At 37.7% G+C, this 20,198-nt stretch overlaps 1 protein-coding gene across 4 annotated transcripts in view; it reads left to right on the forward strand.

The window, feature by feature from the left end:
* Nucleotides 1–8,942: 8,942 nt before the first annotated feature.
* Nucleotides 8,943–20,198, forward strand: part of sh3tc1 (SH3 domain and tetratricopeptide repeats 1) — a 29,479-nt gene continuing 18,223 nt past the window's right edge. The window contains exons 1-6 of one of the 4 annotated variants that reach the window (XM_088629315.1): nt 8,963–9,303; nt 9,573–9,741; nt 17,060–17,187; nt 18,474–18,579; nt 18,931–19,074; nt 19,768–19,966. In XM_088629315.1, the coding sequence (XP_088485441.1) occupies nt 9,606–9,741; nt 17,060–17,187; nt 18,474–18,579; nt 18,931–19,074; nt 19,768–19,966 (713 nt within the window). In that variant the 5' untranslated portion in view covers nt 8,963–9,303; nt 9,573–9,605. Of the gene's footprint in view, nt 9,742–17,059; nt 17,188–18,473; nt 18,580–18,930; nt 19,075–19,767; nt 19,967–20,198 lie in introns of all 4 variants that reach the window. The other 3 variants (XM_088629326.1, XM_088629336.1, XM_088629305.1) reach the window with 3 other exon arrangements.

Here is a 20,198-nt window from a genome sequence, read left to right on the forward strand (position 1 = left end):
AAATTCATTTCTGATTTTGACATGTTAAACTTGGTGTGAGTTTTCAAACAAAGAGAGTAACACAAATTTTTTTTTGGATAAACAAAATAACATATTCATTTTTGAGATGAGTCCCTAGTATGCATGAAGTAATACAGCGCTTGGAGTAAACTAATTGCAACCATGGAATCAGAATTGGGAGAAAATCACCTTTACTTAATATTTATTTTTCACAATTTGGCATAGATACTTCACATATTGTACTGTATTTGTTACCATACAGCACATGTCAGACATGCCTCTAGACTGTTGCTAAGGAACTGTTTTCCATCAGATAAATAACAGAGGCTTTTCAGTACATCAAGATCTTTAGAGAGTCTCAAAAGGTCAGCCAAATGCTTACTGAAGTGCATACACCCAAATCAACATTTGTCAGCAGGAGACTGTTGAACTTGAATACCCAGATTGGACACTAGAGAAGCCTTTTCACAGACAATGTATTGTATTTCCAATATTACTTCATCGGGATCTGAGAAACAAAACAAACACTTGAAAAAATTAAACCTGGTGAGATCAAATCAGACTTAGCTTAAAGGTCTTGGAATGCTGTATGAATATGGAGACCCCTGGTGTTAAGAGAGAGTACGTGCAGAAACCTCAGTAGTAGAAATGTGTATTTCCATCGTAAATAAAATAAAAGCACACAAGAGGGTTTATTACCTTAGTCAGGTGTATGCTTGTCACTGGCAGAGATAGAGAGAGAGTGGAAGAAAGAGTGCAGCATGTGCTAGAAGGGCAAAGGTCAAAGAACAGTCCTGGCAGTCCATCTCTGAGGAGCAAAATACTATACTGCCCCCCTACCCACACCCGATGTGGACTGGCAACCTCCTCTGGTGTTGAAGAATGAGAGGGTGTGCATAGGGTCTTCCTGATCACCCTCAAGGCTATTTCAAGTAGTGTACTGAGTTCTGAGCCAAAGAGCAGCTGCACATGGCCTGGAAAACACAATAATCGGTCCTTGTTAAAAAATGGATCTCCTGCAGAACTCTGAGTCAGCTGAAGAAATCTAATGAACACATCACATACAGTACAGTCTCAGCCTGCTAATCTAGTAGCCCATTTACCTCCTGCTAGCCCGTGAAATGATCCATGGCCCTACACAAATCTGGAGGTTCTGGAAGGAGGCCCAAGATGTTGATGGCCACTGATTCCATAGGGTACTTGCTAGGAAGGACTGAAAGGCTTTTCAGTACTGCTCCTGAGGACCTCTGTGGGCAGGACAGGCATCCCATTATTCCTGTGTGATGCACCCCCAGTAGAAGCCCTGGCAGAAGGAACTATTGCCTCATACAATATCTCCCCAGCGTCTCTTTAACACTTTCTTTTGGATGAGTTGCAGACCTGGCCACTGGGCCCAGCATGATTTCAGAGAAGGACACTGATCAGCCATCTCACCCCATGTGGGTGCTTCCCAGCAAACACCTGCCAACACACCACCTGGAGTTCTGTGTCTGCCTCCTGCCTTTCCATCCTTGAGGTAAGGTGTTCCAGCAAGTCAAAGGTCGGGGAGAAGAGCACCCTAGCTCCTGCTCCTTCTAGTGATGGCAGAGAGCAAACCTATCCTCTGAACATGTGTGTATTTGGGTGATTCTCTACTGCACAGTGTTACTCAGCGTGTAGGCCTGGATTTTTTTCAATATTATTCAATCCACCAGGTCAGCTGGCCCTTTGGGTCCTTGAATGACATCAGATAACGCAGGGCAGTGTGATTAATGTGAAATACAAACAGAAGGCCACACAGGTGGTGTTTGAAGGGTTTTAAGGCATTATCTTCAACTGTCAGCAGTTCTGGCCTGTTATCATAGTGTGAAGGTCTAGCTATAATAGATGATCACATTCTCTCCATCACTAGAGTTCTGGGATAGGACAATGCCTGGACCTTCATCGATGGACAGGGGTGCCACACTGTTCTAACTTGAGGGAGTCAAAGGTTTGCTTCCTCTTTTCAGTCCATCAGAATGCAGTGCCTTTACAGGTGAGCTTATGGAGGGAAGTGGAAATGGTGGCAAAACCAGCCAAGAATCGGCAATAATAGAAAGCTGATCTTAGAAAAAGCTTGGAGCTGTCATAAACTGGTTGGCATAGACCAGTCTCACACAGTGATGACTTTATCCCTCTCAAAATTGAAACTGACTTCACTTATCCGAAGACCAAGGAAGAAAACCTCTCAGCACAGCAGATGAAACTTGACCAGACCTGCTGCTGTTGTTCTCTCCAGGACCAGGTGGAGAGCTTGGGAAGTATTGTCAAGGAGCAACCATGGACCATCAAGTTCTCAAAGTAACTGATGCTAAGGGAATGAATAAATGATAAGTCAGCGGGGAACTTCTTCATCAGTCACTTGGATGCATTCTGGTTCTGCACGGGTGTCAGCAGCACTTTCATGTGTTGAAGGGAGAGGATGTCAAAATCAATGTCAAAGGCATAGATTTAGAAGAGCCAGGGTTGTTCTGGGCCTGTGGAACAGCGATGCAAGAAAGGACATTATTTCTAAGAGCCAGGCAGTGTGTAGGGTGAGGTTTGTCCCTCCTAGGAAGTAAACTGATTGCTGACGGGGGTACAGCTGAGCACCAGCCCCTCAGAGGAAAATTAACCCCAAAATTCAAGTCCCCTTCACGTGACTGCATATGTCCGCCTTAAAATGTGATCCTCCTCTCCCGTAGCTGTGCTCATCTTCAAGTCAGGCACTTCTTTTGGTGAGAGATGTAGAAGAACACACCGAGCTTCCCCTTCAACTCATCCTGAGCAGTGTGGTCTTCTCCTCCTACTTTGCAGCCAGCCTAAAATTGGCCCTAAAAGCTTCCCGCAGTCCTTACCCTCTGGAATGTCCAATCGTGAGCTCCATTATCCAGTTTTACTCCTAACTCAAGGTCCCTGGCTTTATTGTGGTTTGTGTGACTCATGTTAGAGTTGTGCCAAATCAGTCACCACCCCACCCCACCACCACCACCAGTGGCAATATTCAGATGTGCATAAGCCAACACATCAGTCACATTGTCTGTGTCCAAGGACTTAAACTTAACTTACTGTTAACAGAGGGACCTGGCAACCTATTGATTACAATCTACAAACCTGTTTTTTTTTCTTTTTCTGATGACTTAAATAGTGTCAACTATTTTCAAATATATCTAACTACAATTTCAGAGTCATAATGATTTTCTCTTGGAATAAATAATAGCGTACTGTAATGCAAATCCAGAAGCAATCACCTAAATCACTTGTACTGTAGATATTTTTAAAGATATTTATTTCTTCTCAATTAGCGGCCTCTGGTGGCGGACTCATAAAGCAGATTGAGAAACTTTGATTTAGTCCAAATTTTGACTTTCTGACAAGACTGCTCCTCCTATTTTCCAAATCCCCACTATTTGTGTATCACCTATAAATGTAGTTTTACTACAGCAGAATTTAAATTGATATAGATAGGGAAGAGGAATGGGCCTTAAACACATTTGGTACACTACTTACATTCACCCAATTAAAATGACGTAACCTCAAGTTCAAGTTCAAGTTTATTGTCATTATACTCATATACAGGTATATGGTATGATGAAATGCTATTTAGCTAGCTCTCGGACATAAGTAGTACAAAGAAAGAAAAAAACAACAACAACAATACAATTGTATAACAAAAGAAAGACAAAGACAACAGGCAGTGTGCAAAAAACAACAGGCGATGTGCAAAAACAACAACAGGCAATGTGCAAAAAAACAACAGCAGGCACTGTGCAAAACAGCAAAAAGGTAACAGGTTATGTGCAAAAACATGCATCAACAGAATGAAATAAAGGGATAGAAATTATGGGGAGTGAGCTTTTGACATGTATGGTAGAGGTAGATTTTCAATGTGTGTTTGGGTCTTTGGTAAGAAAGAAAGAGTGCTTGCTTGTTGATTTGAATTTCAGTATTAACCTTTTATGAGAGATGTTATCAAAAACTTACCTTTGTATCTAAATATACTATACTATATTAAGCCATATGCCTTATAAATATGAACATTTACAAAGCCATTCATCCCTTCTAGTGTGTTTGGATTTTAATAACTAATTGATCCAAGGTTCTTATCCAACCACTTCTTGAATGTAGTCAGGTATCAGCTTCAACAGCATGAGGGGGTTGCTTGTTCCTGACTCTCACAAACGTTTGTGTGAAAAAGTTCTCAATTCACTTTCCAGTAGTTTCTACTTGTGTGCTCTCTTTTGTGTTTCATTTTTTATTCTAAAGAAGACAGTTGGGTTGAGGGTGGAGGATCTCAAATATTTGAATCTGGTCCTCCCATAATGTTCTCTCAGATTTCAAAAGATTAATTTATTTTAGCCTCTAGTCAGTTTTAGACATTCCTTTGAGCCCACAAACAGGCTCTTCATTGCTCTGATTCCAGGGTAGTAATATGGTAACAAAACCTATTGAACACAATATTTTAAACATGCATTGCATAATGGACTTATGTAAACATGTTTCTAATTTTGTTCTCACTCTCATTTCCATAATGTTACTAGTAACAACAATATGACTGGTTGGTCTACACTTTTCTGGTTCAACTACAGTTTATTAATTTTTTAGTAAAGGTGTTACACATTCTGTGGGTACAACTCCCATCCTCAGTGGCTGTACTTCTATCCTAAAAACTTATATCATAAAAACGATTTAATTGTGAAACTCTTTAGATGGACAACCATGTGCTAGAAAACTAAATATTGAAATATTAAATCCTAAATCTTAAAAATACAGAAAAGAGAGTATTATAGCACCCTTATTAGGATGTCCTTCTTCATCCTACAAAACTCCATGATCCTTGTGCCCTCCATCCTCACAGTATAGTACAGTACATAGAGGTATACAGTACTGTATGAATATTTCATTTTGATACACAGATGTATCTTGATTGTATTTGTGCGTAGTAAAAGCTCTAAATTCCTTATTTCTTTTCTTCTGTTTGCCCTAGTCTTTACAATCATACCCCTGTATCTCACAACAAGAAACACAACATTAATGCAGTTCCTCAATTATGAAATCACACAGCTCTGAAATATTAATTTAATAGGACTTATTTTATTATTGTTCGTGCATTCCTTCATGTATTAGGTTTTTTTCTGTGATAACTGTGTGCTAGAATTACCTCATCAAATGAAACTTTAAGTACACTCTAAAGGAGCATTTAGCTTCTACATTTGTTTATAATTTACACATTTCTAATTTTTTAAAAAAATCTTGAAGTCAGCATTTCACATAGACTGATGGACATTTGGTTTTCCTTAACAGTTGATCGCAGAACAGGGGAAACGTAAGGGTTTTCCTGTTGGATGAAAGGTCAAGAGCTGTTTTGGCAGGGAAAAGGAAATGCTGACACTTTTCCTAGGATATGGATGAGATAAGAAAAAATAATATAAGTGTAGAAAAAGTTGACCTAGGAGCTGTTGCTTACAAAAAAACTAATAAAAATCAACAAATACAATTGAGAATCATAAAAGAAAATATTCAAACATTTTTAAAAACTTCATGATAATTGTACCATACAGAATTTGATTTTATGTATCTCAATTTTTATGACAATTGTTAGGTTGTAAGGCCATATGTAAACAAAGAAGCAATATAGCAAAGCTAAAGACACTGAGTGTTGCCTTTTAAACCAAAATGTGTATTGGAACATTTCTTTAATGTTTTTTTGGGGCAATTAATACTGATGAGATAATATCACTTTTGTAATCATCTGTCTGTGCGGACATACTTTCTATATAAAATGGAGTTTAACTCTTTAACACTTTAATGGAGTTGGCACATTAGGTGTGGATTAAATAAGTACTTGACCTGTATTACCGGCACTCAAAGCTTGAACTGTTTTACTAATATACATACAGTATGGCAGGTTCATTACGAAGAAATCTGATGAGTTGTCTTTGGCATTTCTTTTGCCTTTGGCTATTTTGAAAACTCGTCTTCCACAATGTTTAATAAGTCTTCCACAATGTTTATCGTTCGTCTTCTCTAGATTGATTTTAGAGCAGTTTTCCTACTTCAGTAATACAATTTTAGGAAATCATTCTTTAATTAAATTCTATACTTTCAACTTTATAGCCTAACATTTTGTTTGCACCAGTCCATCACAGCATAGACACACAGACATGCACACACTCAGACTAGTGCCAAATTTTCTAGAAGACTTTAACCTATCAGTTCATCTTTTGACTTGGAAGAAATCAGAGCACTTAGTGGAAACCCACGAGAACATGGAGAGAACATTCAAACTCCACACAGAGAGCACTCCAGGTCCAGTATTGAACCCAGGCCACAGAGCTGCAAAGCAGTCATGCTAACTACTGTTCCAATGTGATGTCCCTGTAGCTACAGTAAATATTTTTTTTTAATTTCGTATCCTAGTTCAGCATTGTTTTCTAATTCTCTTATTTTCATATCACCTGCAAAATTGACTATATATAAAAGAATCTTGATCTTCCATTTTTTGGTAATTATGGAAGGGCACTGGTTCCAGTATGGGTAATTTTAAACAAATGAAATTGAAAATAAAAGAGGGCATGTTCTGTAAGAAAGATATAGTAAGATTCAAACTCAATTTTGTAGTTTCTGGAAAACAGGTTTGATACCAGAGAAAGTTTTAATTTGGTGAGGATTTGTCCTCAATGTCAATCAAAGCCCTACCTTTCCACTACATAATTTTCCACTAATCTATTTCACACTCACACCCCTTTTTTGGTACAGGCTACTGCAGGACATACTGTACAGCACTCTGTAACAAGACACTTCCAGTCAACAAACCAAAGATTTCCAAGAGATTAAAAAGCTTGTCCAAATACTACTTTCAAACTGCTTGAAACCGGAATTCTTTCAGAGTCACACCCCATTTCTCAATCTTTTAAAAGAAAAATGTTGTCGCTAACATGTCTAACATTGGTAAATCTTAACATTTTTTTCATGGACAAACGTCTTGGGCTTGTATTGTCCGTATGCAGAGATAACTTAGTTTTCCGTTTTTCCCCTTGTGGTTGTCTTTGGATGCTTGCCTGAAAGGAGTTTTTTAAGAATAAACAAACACCAAAAAGACTGCAAAGTGGAAAAAGCCACTCGACCCATAATTCTTATTTTTATTGGTAGCTTCATGATAGCAGAAGTCTGTTAAGCCTTTTCCTAAAGTATCCCTCAGTCTCAGCTTCATCATTGGTCCCATGCTTTCACAACCCTCTGTGTACTGTGGAGAGGACTCATCTGTCTGTCGTGAATACTCCTAAATATAAATTCCACTGGTGTTAGAGCTTCCTTGTATGGTTGTTTATCTTAAAGACATCTGTAGTAACATATTTCTAATTCTGTAGAATTACTCTTTACATAATGTACTCTGTATCATGATAAGGTTCAGTTCCCTTAATTTGAGTATCAAATTCCCTTCAGATAAAGAATTAGTCTGGTTCTCCTTTGTATTGTTTTTAGAAAAGCAGTATCTTTCTTGTAATGTAATCACCTAAACTGAAAACAATATTCCAAGTGAGGTCAAAGTAATGAATTAATTTGACCTCAGTATTGAATTTACATTACTTTCCTAGTAATGTAAATCCTACGCCTTTAACTTCAGTATAGGTTCTCCGTTTTTCCCCTTGTGGTTGTCTTTGGATGCTTGCCTGAAAGGAGTTTTTTAAGAATAAACAAACACCAAAAAGACTGCAAAGTGGAAAAAGCCACTCGACCCATAATTCTTATTTTTATTGGTAGCTTCATGATAGCAGAAGTCTGTTAAGCCTTTTCCTAAAGTATCCCTCAGTCTCAGCTTCATCATTGGTCCCATGCTTTCACAACCCTCTGTGTACTGTGGAGAGGACTCATCTGTCTGTCGTGAATACTCCTAAATATAAATTCCACTGGTGTTAGAGCTTCCTTGTATGGTTGTTTATCTTAAAGACATCTGTAGTAACATATTTCTAATTCTGTAGAATTACTCTTTACATAATGTACTCTGTATCATGATAAGGTTCAGTTCCCTTAATTTGAGTATCAAATTCCCTTCAGATAAAGAATTAGTCTGGTTCTCCTTTGTATTGTTTTTAGAAAAGCAGTATCTTTCTTGTAATGTAATCACCTAAACTGAAAACAATATTCCAAGTGAGGTCAAAGTAATGAATTAATTTGACCTCAGTATTGAATTTACATTACTTTCCTAGTAATGTAAATCCTACGCCTTTAACTTCAGTATAGGTTCTTTTTATTGCTTCCCACATTTTTTAGATGGTGAAGGAAAAGTCAGTACAAAATTCGAAATCTTCCATATACAGTGCTTCTTCTAATTCATCACTAACGTTAAGGGCATTGTTCTTGTTCTTGTGGATTTGTTTCAGACCTCTGCATCTTAGTGAAAGCCTGCAAAAACATTCAGACGTATTGACAAAATGTACATTGATACATAACACATTTATTTTACTGTACTGTATATTTTTCCACAATACATGCAGGTTGGTGAGTTTTATGTTATCCAGTGTACAACAGTATTCTCAAGATTAACTAATTACATTTTAGAATTTTGTTCATTTACTTTTATTTAAGCATCAATCTCAGCTGTGCCATGTATTTTTATCCCCCCCCTTTAAAAACATATGTTTTTTCTGACAGAAGTAAATAATCCACTTTGATTTAGCACATTTTGCATCCTCTCTGAATGAGTTGCACGCGGGTGTTAATATATATTTTTTCCCATTACATTTAAAAGTACTAAATGTACTTTCCTATTTAATGTAACTAGTGGAAATCTAGACTGCCCATTCTCACCAAGGGATAATTGCGTTTGTATGGGGCGTGATTGAGTCTTTAAAATATTTTAAAAGTACAGTACAGTATGGCCATATGCACTGAGAAATAGTATAATACAAAACATTCGTCGAAATTTCCACATTTTATAACTTTGAATATGACTCTTTTTAAATTAAACGTTCTGTTGTTTGCGGTGCTCTAACACATTAAGTAGAAGGAAAATGCACACACTCCCTAAAACGGGAAAAAACAGTAGGTAGTGTGGGCGACATTCAGGGGGTGTAAATTATACACTTGTAGATTATTAACTAGTTTGGTAAAACCTCTGAAGAAGACTGCGGGATTTAAAGGATGTAAGAAACCGGCACTCAAATTACGAGCTGTGCACGCACAAATCCTCGAATATTGCAAAAATGTATTCTGCTGACACTGAAACGATCTGCAGTTAATTATGCTCTTACTAAACAGTTTTTAACTGAAGTGCGACTTCGTGTCTTTTACCTAAAAATATTGGTACGGGTTATTTTTACACTCTTGTGCAGTACATACGTTTTGTTTGTCTGAAAGCAAAAGGCTACTGCAGACAAACGTGTTATAGAATGAGTGTCCAGTCTGACACCTAGCAATACGTCCTGAAAAGGCCATTACATTTTCCAGAACATTTAACGTGGAAACACACTATTTTTCTCTCTGGATGGGGTATCCCATTACTGTGTCATATATGGAGACGGAAGAAGCCCAGCAGAATGGGCTGTTAAAAAAATAAAAGTTTTACTTCTCAGCCTTCAGGAGTGCGACAGCCAAAGTCGTTTGCAATGTCCAGCGCACTCAGAGAGCTTCCAGAGGCCAAACAGGTGAGAAATGGAGGTGAAGTGAATTTTCGAGATCCTCCTTGGATACAAGAGCTGGACGCAATGGAGAGTGGTTTCGGCAATAAATCGAAAGATGCTGGTAAGTTAACCTTCTGGTAAATGGTTTTGTTAACTCCCGATACATACATTTTAAGTCTGAACATCTCACTGACGTGGGAGTCTAGTATAGCTGCCACCTCGTGTAATACAATTTTTTAGTTTGCAGAGAAGTCACATAATACAGTAGACCATAAGGCTGTAACAATACTTTAGGAGTGACTGGGCTAATGATTTATTACAGGATTCCCAATTCCCAGTCTTGTCCTAGGGACTAATTTCTTTAGATGAGTTGTTCACTTAAATTAATCCTTAATTGAACCAACAAGTTACTTATTTGGAGCCTTTGAAAGTTTTTTTTTAAAGAGATTTTTAGTTACTTAAGAACCACAGTGGTTAAAAGGCAACTTCCTAAATGTTCAGAAACAGAAAATAATTTCAGAGTTCAGATTTAACCAATTATTGTATGCTAATAGTTTCAATAGTTATTTAAGTACTCGTGTGGAACAAAGAACAGGTTTGTGGTTCTCAGGAACAGAACCCCTGATACAGGGAGCAGGAGAGACTGCCAAGGAACAGCTAGTGATATGAACTCGATTGTTGCAGCCTGAGACATACAGTAAAGTAAAGCAGAAAACGGTGTGAGCTGCTTATGACTAAATTGCTTAGTTACAGAATTACCGGACAGGTTGCTATTAGCTTAAGTCAATTACTTTTGCACTATGAAAGTAGTCTCTGCAGAATGGGCTGTACTGTATATCATAAATATGCTTTAAGATATCTGTGTTGTCAGCCATACACAGGTTTTCACATGAACCTAATCACCCCTTACAGCAGGAAAGAGATGTTACTATATCCCTTACAGAATGATTTTGATCCTGTCAGGTCTAACTGGTTTCTTGTATACAGTGCTCCATAGGTTATTGATACTGTATGTCTTATTGATGTCTTTACTGATTCAGTTATTACATTTCTTTCAGGCTCATTTGTAGTAATACATTCCTATTTAGTGCTTTAGTGGTATGAGTTGGGGATTTGCAACTCAATAGAGGTTAAAAAAAGTACTACTTTTTCTACTTTTCCGGGTGGCATGTTGCAGTGGTATCATTTAGAAGGGCACTTGCTAAATTTGCTTTGGTAAAATGCAAAGATATACAGTACAGTACATACTATACAGTATGGGCAGAAATGTGAGTAGCTTTGAATTAAAGTGTGAGCCATTTAAAATAAATAGCATGATTTGTTAAGTACATGAGATGAGAGGAAGTGGACCATAAGGCAGTTTTCTATTTTACTATTAAAATACTATTTTAAATACACTGTACTTAAAAATATGGACATTTAATTATATCATCAGTTGTCATACATTGCTAGTTAAAAAGCAGAATGGTTGTTTTCACGTGATGGAAATTAAGGTACATTTTATTAAGTTTATGTACAGTACAGTTGTAAAAGTGAAGATATCATAAAAATATTATGATATATATACAGTAGTTTCCCATCAAATTCAGTTATGTCAAAGCCTCTGATGTCTTTAAAACCAGGCCATTCTGGGCCCTCATTGCAAAAGGCCAGAGTTACTGTAGATTGCAGGCTATTTTAACTTGAACATGTGTCTAGCATGAGTAGAAAAGAAGTTATGATGGTTTTAAGAAAACCAACATACTGTATGTTTAAATGCCCTTTGCTCTATGGGACAAATGTACAGTATGCACTGAGTTTCAGGACATTAGGAGCTAGTGGATGCCAAATCAGATTGATTTCACACAGAGTGACCACTGTCTATGAGAGGAAAGGGGCAGAATCCAACAAGACACCATCTGTAACCTGGTGCAAAGCTTACAGTATGTCACAGATGTGCAGGTTGTGATGCTTCTGCATCTTAGATAAGAAATAGTGAACACACACCCTTCTAGCCTGTTGCTTTCACAGCACAACCCTGCAGCATAATAAATGAGCATGTACTTTGTCATGTCTGTTCACTAAAATATCACTGCTGCTTCTGCCAAAAACCTTGTAATTTTCTTGATGGCAGCCTTGCCAATTTTTTGCTGTAAGTTGCTTTTGATGCTGAGTATATCTGTCTACTCACACGATTTTGTACAAAAGATGCACTCCTTGTTGGAAACAATAAGATCTATTTTTTTCAAAATAAAAATATCAGAATAATGTACTGTAGCAGATAAAAACATTGTGATCGTAATCTTACTTACTGCATGTAAGGTATTTTCAGAATCAAACAACTCCTGGGAAGTAAACACTTTGAAAACCGCTGCGTCAGAACACGCATTTCCAACAGGTAAACTACAATGTCAAGACTTCCTCTAAAATACACAAGCCAACATTTTTATTGCGTTTCTGAAGCTATACAGCAGGCTCTATTTACGTGGAAACAACTGAGACTTGGACAGCAAAACTGACTCACTGATGTACAGTTTAGGAGACAGAGGTCTGGCTCAGGCTCTCTTTACACCACTGTGAGAGTCAAGTAGCATAATGAGAGCTCTGCTAATATTATTAATTTAACTGAATGCCTAAAGCCATACAGAAGACATGCCAGTTAATCTTTAAAGATCAGTGTGCTTTCTTCACTCTTCATTTAATAATGAGTAGCTTGACATTTATTTTAATTAAACATCATGAGCTCAAACAGCCGTAGGTAATCCATATTTTGTTATCGTTCTTAATTTTGTTAACCCTAACGTCCGGTGTTTGTACAGTAAGATGTTCTAAGAATTGTTAACCAGGTACAATTTAACAGGGTAACACCACAATCAGAGCTTGCTTTTTTAATTGAACAATGTGGATTTTGTTTGCAAAGCAACAGTTCAAGGAAACAAATATGACTTTTCATTTACACATTATACAGAACAAGAAAGAGCTCCATTTGAGCTTTTATTCAGTTATCTAACATGTTTATTTGGCTAAAGGACTGGAATATCATCAAGTGTGTCTTATCTAAGACCCTCCTGTTTATAAACAACCAGGTTGCTTTGCTTCAGAAGTCTTATCAAATTACTCTGTTTTGTTGTATTGCATTATTTTGTAATGGTACTGTATATCATTCTGAAAAATAAACATACAGCCTTTGTTTCTTCCATAGTAAGTATAATTTTTGCTTACAGTGCATGTAAAGAAGATGACTGTGCATTTGCATTTTTTTAGGGTTGTTTTGGCGATTTGCACCATGTATTTTCAAATTCATTTCATTTCCAGTGGCTTGTACTGGATCGAAACAGCTTAAAATGAGTAAATGGAGCAAGGTCGAATTATATTTTAAGAATGTGTATTATAAAGTATGTGTAAAATAAATACACATACAAAACCTTAAAAAATACCTATATAAAAATTGCCACACTATTTTCCATGAGTATTCTGTCAAATATACAGTATCTGCTTGTAGGTCTGACGTTATTAGTTGTGCATTTATGTGTTTTGATTTACTTGGGGAGGAAACAATTCAATGGCTTGCACTCAATACTGAAAAGAAAAAACTGGGTCCTGTACACCCTTTCCGAAGGCTGCTGTTGGAAGAGGATGTTGTTTTATAAGCAGAATTCCTCTCCTTTGCCCACCATTCTGGACCAAGTGATTCCTTGCTCTCACCTTCTGCTCTTGCTAAATGATAAATCCAATCTTTGCCTCTGGAAGCTGCAGAAATGAATCTCGTTGTCGGGTCTCTCTATGATTAATAAGATGTTGGCACTGCGTTGAGGGCTCCTCCATTTTCTTTCCTTACACTGCTTGATCCTGCCCTACCATGACATTATTACTCTCCTGCTCCAGTTCATGGACCCAGTGAGTAACAGGAGGTCTAAGCATGGAGTGGTGCTGCTCATGCACCCAAAGGCTTATGCTACAGTTAAATGCTTCAGTCAGAACTGGGCTGAGCTATCAATTTAAAATTATTCAAAACTGCTCCCCAAGAATAACGTTTTTTTTTCTGAGATGCAAATTCCACATGCAGCTTGTGAGTATAGATGGGTTTCTAATGTCTGGTGTTTATTCATGCTTAGTTAATTGACTGATGCAGTTCAGGTATTTGGGTATAAATGTAAAATGTCATTAGTCAATTGAATAAGTCTGCACCATATTGTGACTGCAAATCCAGGCTGGGGAAAGCTATCACCTTTTAACTTTCCTGTCCTTTTGATTTTTAACTTTACCTACTAGGTTATTTATTAATAAAGTTGATGAGAAGGCTAGATTTATGGAGAAGCCTACTGTAGCATTCATAGCATTTGGTTAATGAATGAAGAGTTAAAATATTAATTAAGGGTTGAGAAGACCATGCAGTACCTGTACTGTATGTAGCATACTGTCAGTTTTTGTATTATTTTTTCTTTTGTTTTTTATAACTAGGACCAGTTACTAGTAATAAGCATGAATAATGTGCCAAGGCCCCCAGTGACTGTAAAGGAGAGTTTGTGTGGACTGGAGTTGTGACACAGTACTCACTGACAGTATCTCCAAGCTCGGTGTGTATATACAGTAGCAAGACGCAGGGGCTACTGTTGAGCTGCAGAGCAAGAATACCCTGGTCCCCTCAGATCCTCCTGACTGAAGTGGTGCTTGATCAGCTGTGCGTCTTTACTTGGTAACTTCCAGGCACATTAAGATAAAAATCATTTCTGAGACCTGAAACAGTGACACGAGACTATAGGCCTCACTTACAGTATCTCTCTGACACTGTCTTGAATGGTTGAGCCGCTTTTAAAGCCTTCATCCCTGTGAAATTCAAGTTCAATTTACTGCATCTTTTCTTTCACATTATAAATTTTAGTAGTTCTTGTCGACAACCCATTACTTATAAAAGGCAGTGATTTACTAAGCAGTACTGCACATCTGGGATGTACTTGTGATTGTGTACCATACTGTATCTACAGCTGGTATAAGGTTTGTGAATCCTTTGGAATTACCTGGATTTCTGCATTAATTACTCATAAAAATGTGGTCTCGTCTTCAACTAAGTCACAATAATAGACAAACAGAATCTACTTAAAACTATTAACACACAAACAATTGTACTTCTTGTCAGCACTGATCACATCATTTAAACGTTCACAGTCCAGGCTGGAAAAAGTATGTGAACCCTTCTATTTAGTAACTGGTAGAACCTCCTTCAGCAGCAATAACCTCCACCAAATGTTTCCTGTAGCTGCTGATGAGATTTGCACAATAGTTAGGAGGAATTTTAAACCATTCCTCCTTACAAAACTGTTCCAGTTCATTGATGTTTCTGGGATTCCTTGCTTGAACAGCTCTCTTCAGGTCATGCCACAGCATCTCAATTGAGTTGAGGTCTGGACTTTGACTTGGCCATTCCAGAACACAAATTCTGTTGTTGATTTACTCCTGTGTTTCTGGTCATTGTCTTGTTGCATCACCCAACTTCTATTAAGCTTCAGGTGACAGACCGCTATCCTGACATTCTTCTGAAAACTTTCTTGATACAATTTTGAATTCATTGTTCTCTCTATGATAGCAAGCTGTCCAGGCCCCGAGGCAGCAAAGCCGCCCCAAACCATGATGCTCCCTCCACCATGCTTCACGGTTGGGATGAGGTTTTGGTGTTGGCGTGCAGTGCTTTTTTTGCTCCAAACATAGCATTGCACGTTCCTGCCAAAGAGTTCAACGTTTGTCTCATCCATCCACAGAACATTGTCCAAGATGTGTTGTGGAACATCCAGGTAGTCTTTTGCAAACTTGAGAGGTACAGCAATGTTTTTGGAGAGCAGTGGTTTCCTCCATGGTGTCCTTCCTTTAACACCATTCTTGTTCAGTGTTTTTTTTCTAGTGGACACATGAACAGAGACTTTGGCAAGTTCAGGAGATTTCTGCAGGTCCTTTGCTGTTACCTAGGGTTCTTTTTCACCTCCTTCAGCACTGCACGCTGTGCTCCTGCCATGATTTTTGCAGGGAGCTCACTCCTAGTTAGAGTAAAACCGTACTGAATTTTGTCCATTTGTAGACAATTTGTCTTACTGTGGATTGATGAACACCCAGGCCTTTAGAAATGCTTTTGTAGCCTTTTCCAACTTTATGCATCTCTACAATTCTTCTAAGGTCCTCCGATATTTCTTTTGATCAGGGCACAGTCCACATGAACAGCTCTTTCTTGAGAAGAACAGACTCTGTCAGTAACCAACCTTTGTGTGCCTTTTTTATAGGGCAGGGCACCTCCAACCCACACCTCCAATCTCATCTCATTGATTGGAACACCTGACTCCAATTAGCTTTTGGAGAAGTTATTAGCCAAGAGGTTCACATACTTTTTCCAACCTAGGCTGTGAATGTTTAAACGATGTTGTTACGACCCCAGGTGTCTAGGGGTAAAGGGGTGTAACATTTAGCATGGATTTGGATGCAGGTGGGTTTCTGGTGAAGGACTAAGGAAGCGTGATAACAAGTTTGGTGCAAAAGTGATTTATTTTAAAAAATGAATAAGTGACTGGTGTGTATCAGGACACAACAACACACACGGAAAGGTTACTAGAGCGGTGCTAAAGAAAATAAAATAACAAACAAAATTAATCTGGCTAGGAAAGTGAGGGAAAGCTGACCTAACTACAAAACCAAAACCGAAACACTCGGTCTTCGGCGTCTTCTAACGCTCTAGCTTACCTTCGCTGACTACCCAAACCATACAAGACAAAAGGCACTCACCCATCCTAAACTAGTGTTTCTAATACAAAGACCAACTATGTGTACCCAATGTACAACGTAACAGAAGTGTTCAATACTGACAAGAAGAAGTACAATTATTTTTGTGTTATTAGTTTAAGCAGATTATGTTTGTCTATTATTGTGACATAGTTGAAGATCAGACCCCATTTTTATGAGTAATTAGTGCAGAAATCCAGGTAATTCCAAAGGGTTCACAAACCTTTTCTTGCAACTTTATGTATACAGTACATTATTTTGAAGATCATCTTTTATTTTGGTGTATGAGCTCCTTACTTCCAACTATGTCATCTTGGTGGAAGTACTTGAATATCATTTACTGATCAATATTAGAATATACATTTTTCCACTTTATACAGATTTGTATTTTACATTTTTTTTTCTGAATAGTCAGATTTTTTCTAATGGTAGTTAAAGAGTTCCTTTTATTCTTCCCTAATGTCATATATTTCAAATTAAAATTTTAAATAAAATTCCGGGTATGTTACAGTATGTGCAAGTAAGAAAATAATAGAAAAAATAAATAGAAAGTAAGGGAGAGATGGTCTGTGTTGCTTCAGTTAACATCAACCAGCATTAAGTGACTAATTTTCTTTTTTCCAGTGTAAACATCTAATAGGTTACCTTTATTGTTTAAAGTCAGCATTACACTCTGTTTCATATTCTTTCCTCTTCAGCAATCTTCATGAAGCTGGTGATGGTGCGGCGAAAGACAGGACTTCCTGATGAGGAACTACAGGAAATGCTCAGAGGAAAACTGCGTATCCTGGAGAATGACAGTGGGGAGGTCATGGCACTTTTCAGTGTAAGATCTGGAGTTGCGGTATTTTGCTCCATTGTTGTCAGTGATGTTTTGAAGTTCGGATCCGTCATGTGCTCGAGAGAACTCGGAAGTGAGCATGCATGAGGACAGAGTGTGTTAAAACAGATTTGAGCAAGAACAAAGTGTAGCTCACAAAAATGTATTTAAGCCTCGAGAAATACTGTGAATCGGGCGACAGAATTCTCAAATTCAAAGTGTGTTGTCTTCGTAGGAGGGTTCCTACAACTTCCACATTTGCCATGTGAGCTTGAACATTCGGGAGGAGGGCAGATCCTATTCTCATGCACTCTTGCTTTCTTACATACAGTATCTGTATCGTGACTCTTGTGCATCCAATTTTGCATCACCATTTCCATCACTGTCTCCACCTCAGCATCAGTCTTCCTGCAGGTCCCTGGCTCATCCCACAAGAAATGAAGAGGGTTCCTAAAGCTTATCTTTGTGATTAGGCTGCTGTTGCCTCAGCCAGGCTGAGTAAATTCAAATCACACCTCTACAATTTATTAGGAATTGGCTGAACTGTTGAAGGGTCATTTAGAAACCTCACAGGGAAATTCCACAGAATAATCATTCAGTGTTATTTACGGAATATTCAGGTACATTTATAATACTAATAGTGGTAATAAGAATAATGATACAACTCAAAGGGAACACAAAAATGAGTTTTGGCACAAACCTTTCTCATAAATGTTTCAAAGCACTGTTTATTTTCTATAAAGAAAATGACTATTGTACTGACTATGTTTCTGCAGGCACTAAAAGATATTTTCACTCTTTGGAAGAAAATACTAGTAGATGTAATGTCATTAATGTAAAGATTATTCTTTCAGTGTTCTACTAGGCTCGATACCTTCATAAATCGTAATCTTAATCAATCTTACTGATTCATAATGCTAACGGATGTTTTTTTTTTAGCAACTTGAGTCTTGAGTGACTGTATGGCAATATATTCATTTAATATTTGACCATGAGTTAGGTCTTTTAAGGATTAAGATTAATTCTGTACAAATACAGTATATGCATATAATGCAATTAAAAAAAATAGATTTTTCTATAGCTTGTCTGTTCAGCTCCTTCAGTTCCAAACTGTCTTTGTCAAACTGCATATCAAAAATCATTAATGTCATGTTTTTGTGCAAATTGAGCTTTCATTGAAAATGTTGCTGCTGAACATGCTTGGCAGATGAAAGTTCAATATTTTGGCTGTCTTCGTGCAATGACTCAAACTGAAAACTGTTAGTCCAAGCTTTGAAATGTTGTCTTTTTAGGAGCTTTCAGCCAGGCTGCTTTCCATCCACAGTGAAGAGGATATAATCGTTGTTACATTTAAAACATTTGAAGAAATATGGAAATTTAACACTTACTACTCACTGGGTATGTCTGCTTGCTTATTGCATGCTCCACTGAAGTGAATAGTATCCATTGATGATTTCTGAAACAGGAATAATTATAATAGTATGTAATATTTTAATATTTTTATAATAAGGAATATGTAATATTTTAATACATATTTTAAATTTCTATTTAGTTTCTGCATGTAAAAATGGTTGGATTTCATATTTATAAAAACACCTTCTAAATTGTGCATCTCGATGAAACGTTAATTGAAAAACTTCTTTAAAAATATTTTTCATTAGGATGTATTTATCAGGCTTTGTGGTATTACAGTATGTAGATGGAGTTGCAGCTTATTGAGTTTTGCTGATTAAAGCTTATTGTTTTTAGGGCTTCTTGGTCACTGCATGGAAAATCTCCTCCTTGATCAGGTCTTCTGGTTACACCATTTAGATGAAGAGGATTTAGGAATTGAGGTCTTAATCCATGAAGAAACATTACATTTAATGTACAAAGGGATCCTGATGCAGGAAGGTAGGATTCCTGCTATTTTATTAGTATTTAATTTTTAATCCACCCAGTTTTTGATCCTCTTAATTGTTTTTTTTTTCTGCCTTGGATCACAGCGTTGACTCCTACAGGGAGAAAGAGAAGTGCAGACAGGCCCACTGACCTTCCCATTGTTAAGAGCCATTTACATTTTGACTGACTATAAACTCCACAGCCACTTCCATGTTGGTTAATGTTTTTCTGAGGAACCTTCCTCAGTGTCATTACTAGAGAACCTAGGGAAATCGCAAACATTACTGCTTCTCCAAGAGCTGAGAGAGCCCAGGCACTGAATCTGTACTCCACCATCAGTGGCACACTCCCAGTTGTGTGCAGCTGCTTGGTGAAAACCAGTCACAGTGGCATAGACACATGACCCAGGCTTGAACTAGGACATCTGTGCCTTTGACCACAGCCAGAGCTTGAAGAAAATAGGTTTTCTGTTTCACGCTCTTTGGAGCCTGCCCTCTGATTTTTTTAAGTATTTGTCTAGAAATACTCTTAGATGGCTTGGTTTTATCCTGCATTTCTGACACGGTGGCTTGCTGAGTAGTCTCTGTCTTTAAGGTAGAAGAGCCAATAAGACAAGACTATTATTCATTGCCTTAGAACACTTAGTTTTCAAGCTGAGTCCTTTGGTATTTGGTGTGTCAAAATACATCTCTCTCTGCTTCCCAGAATCCTTCTTTGCTGTATGCACTGCTGAACAGAACTGCGAGAGCGCTTCCACAGGCAGTGAGCTGCGCCTGCTGGAGGGTAACGTAGCTATCTTTGAGCCACCCTCGGATGGATCAGAATGGACAGTGCAGTTGTTGGTAGATGGTTCAAGAGGGTCCATTGCTAAACCGGCACTAGAGCCAGTCAGTCCATTTCATCAGTAAGTAGATTTTAACCATGCCTGTTGTTTCTTTTCCATAAGTTTAGGTTTCCTTGCAGCACCTCTCGTACGAAAAATTAAATTTAAAAATGTATGTTGCTTAGTTGATGAAAGTTGAAATATAACACCCAAAGAGTGCACCATACTCTTGCAATTGAAAACACTTCTCTGTAGTTTTTCATTTTACATTACTCTTGTGATCGTTTCATGTGATATGTAGCGCTCTAGTCAT

This window comes from Lepisosteus platostomus, chromosome 1 (assembly GCF_059453375.1).
Source record: "Lepisosteus platostomus isolate fLepPlt1 chromosome 1, fLepPlt1.hap1, whole genome shotgun sequence".
Lineage (NCBI taxonomy): Eukaryota > Metazoa > Chordata > Actinopteri > Semionotiformes > Lepisosteidae > Lepisosteus > Lepisosteus platostomus.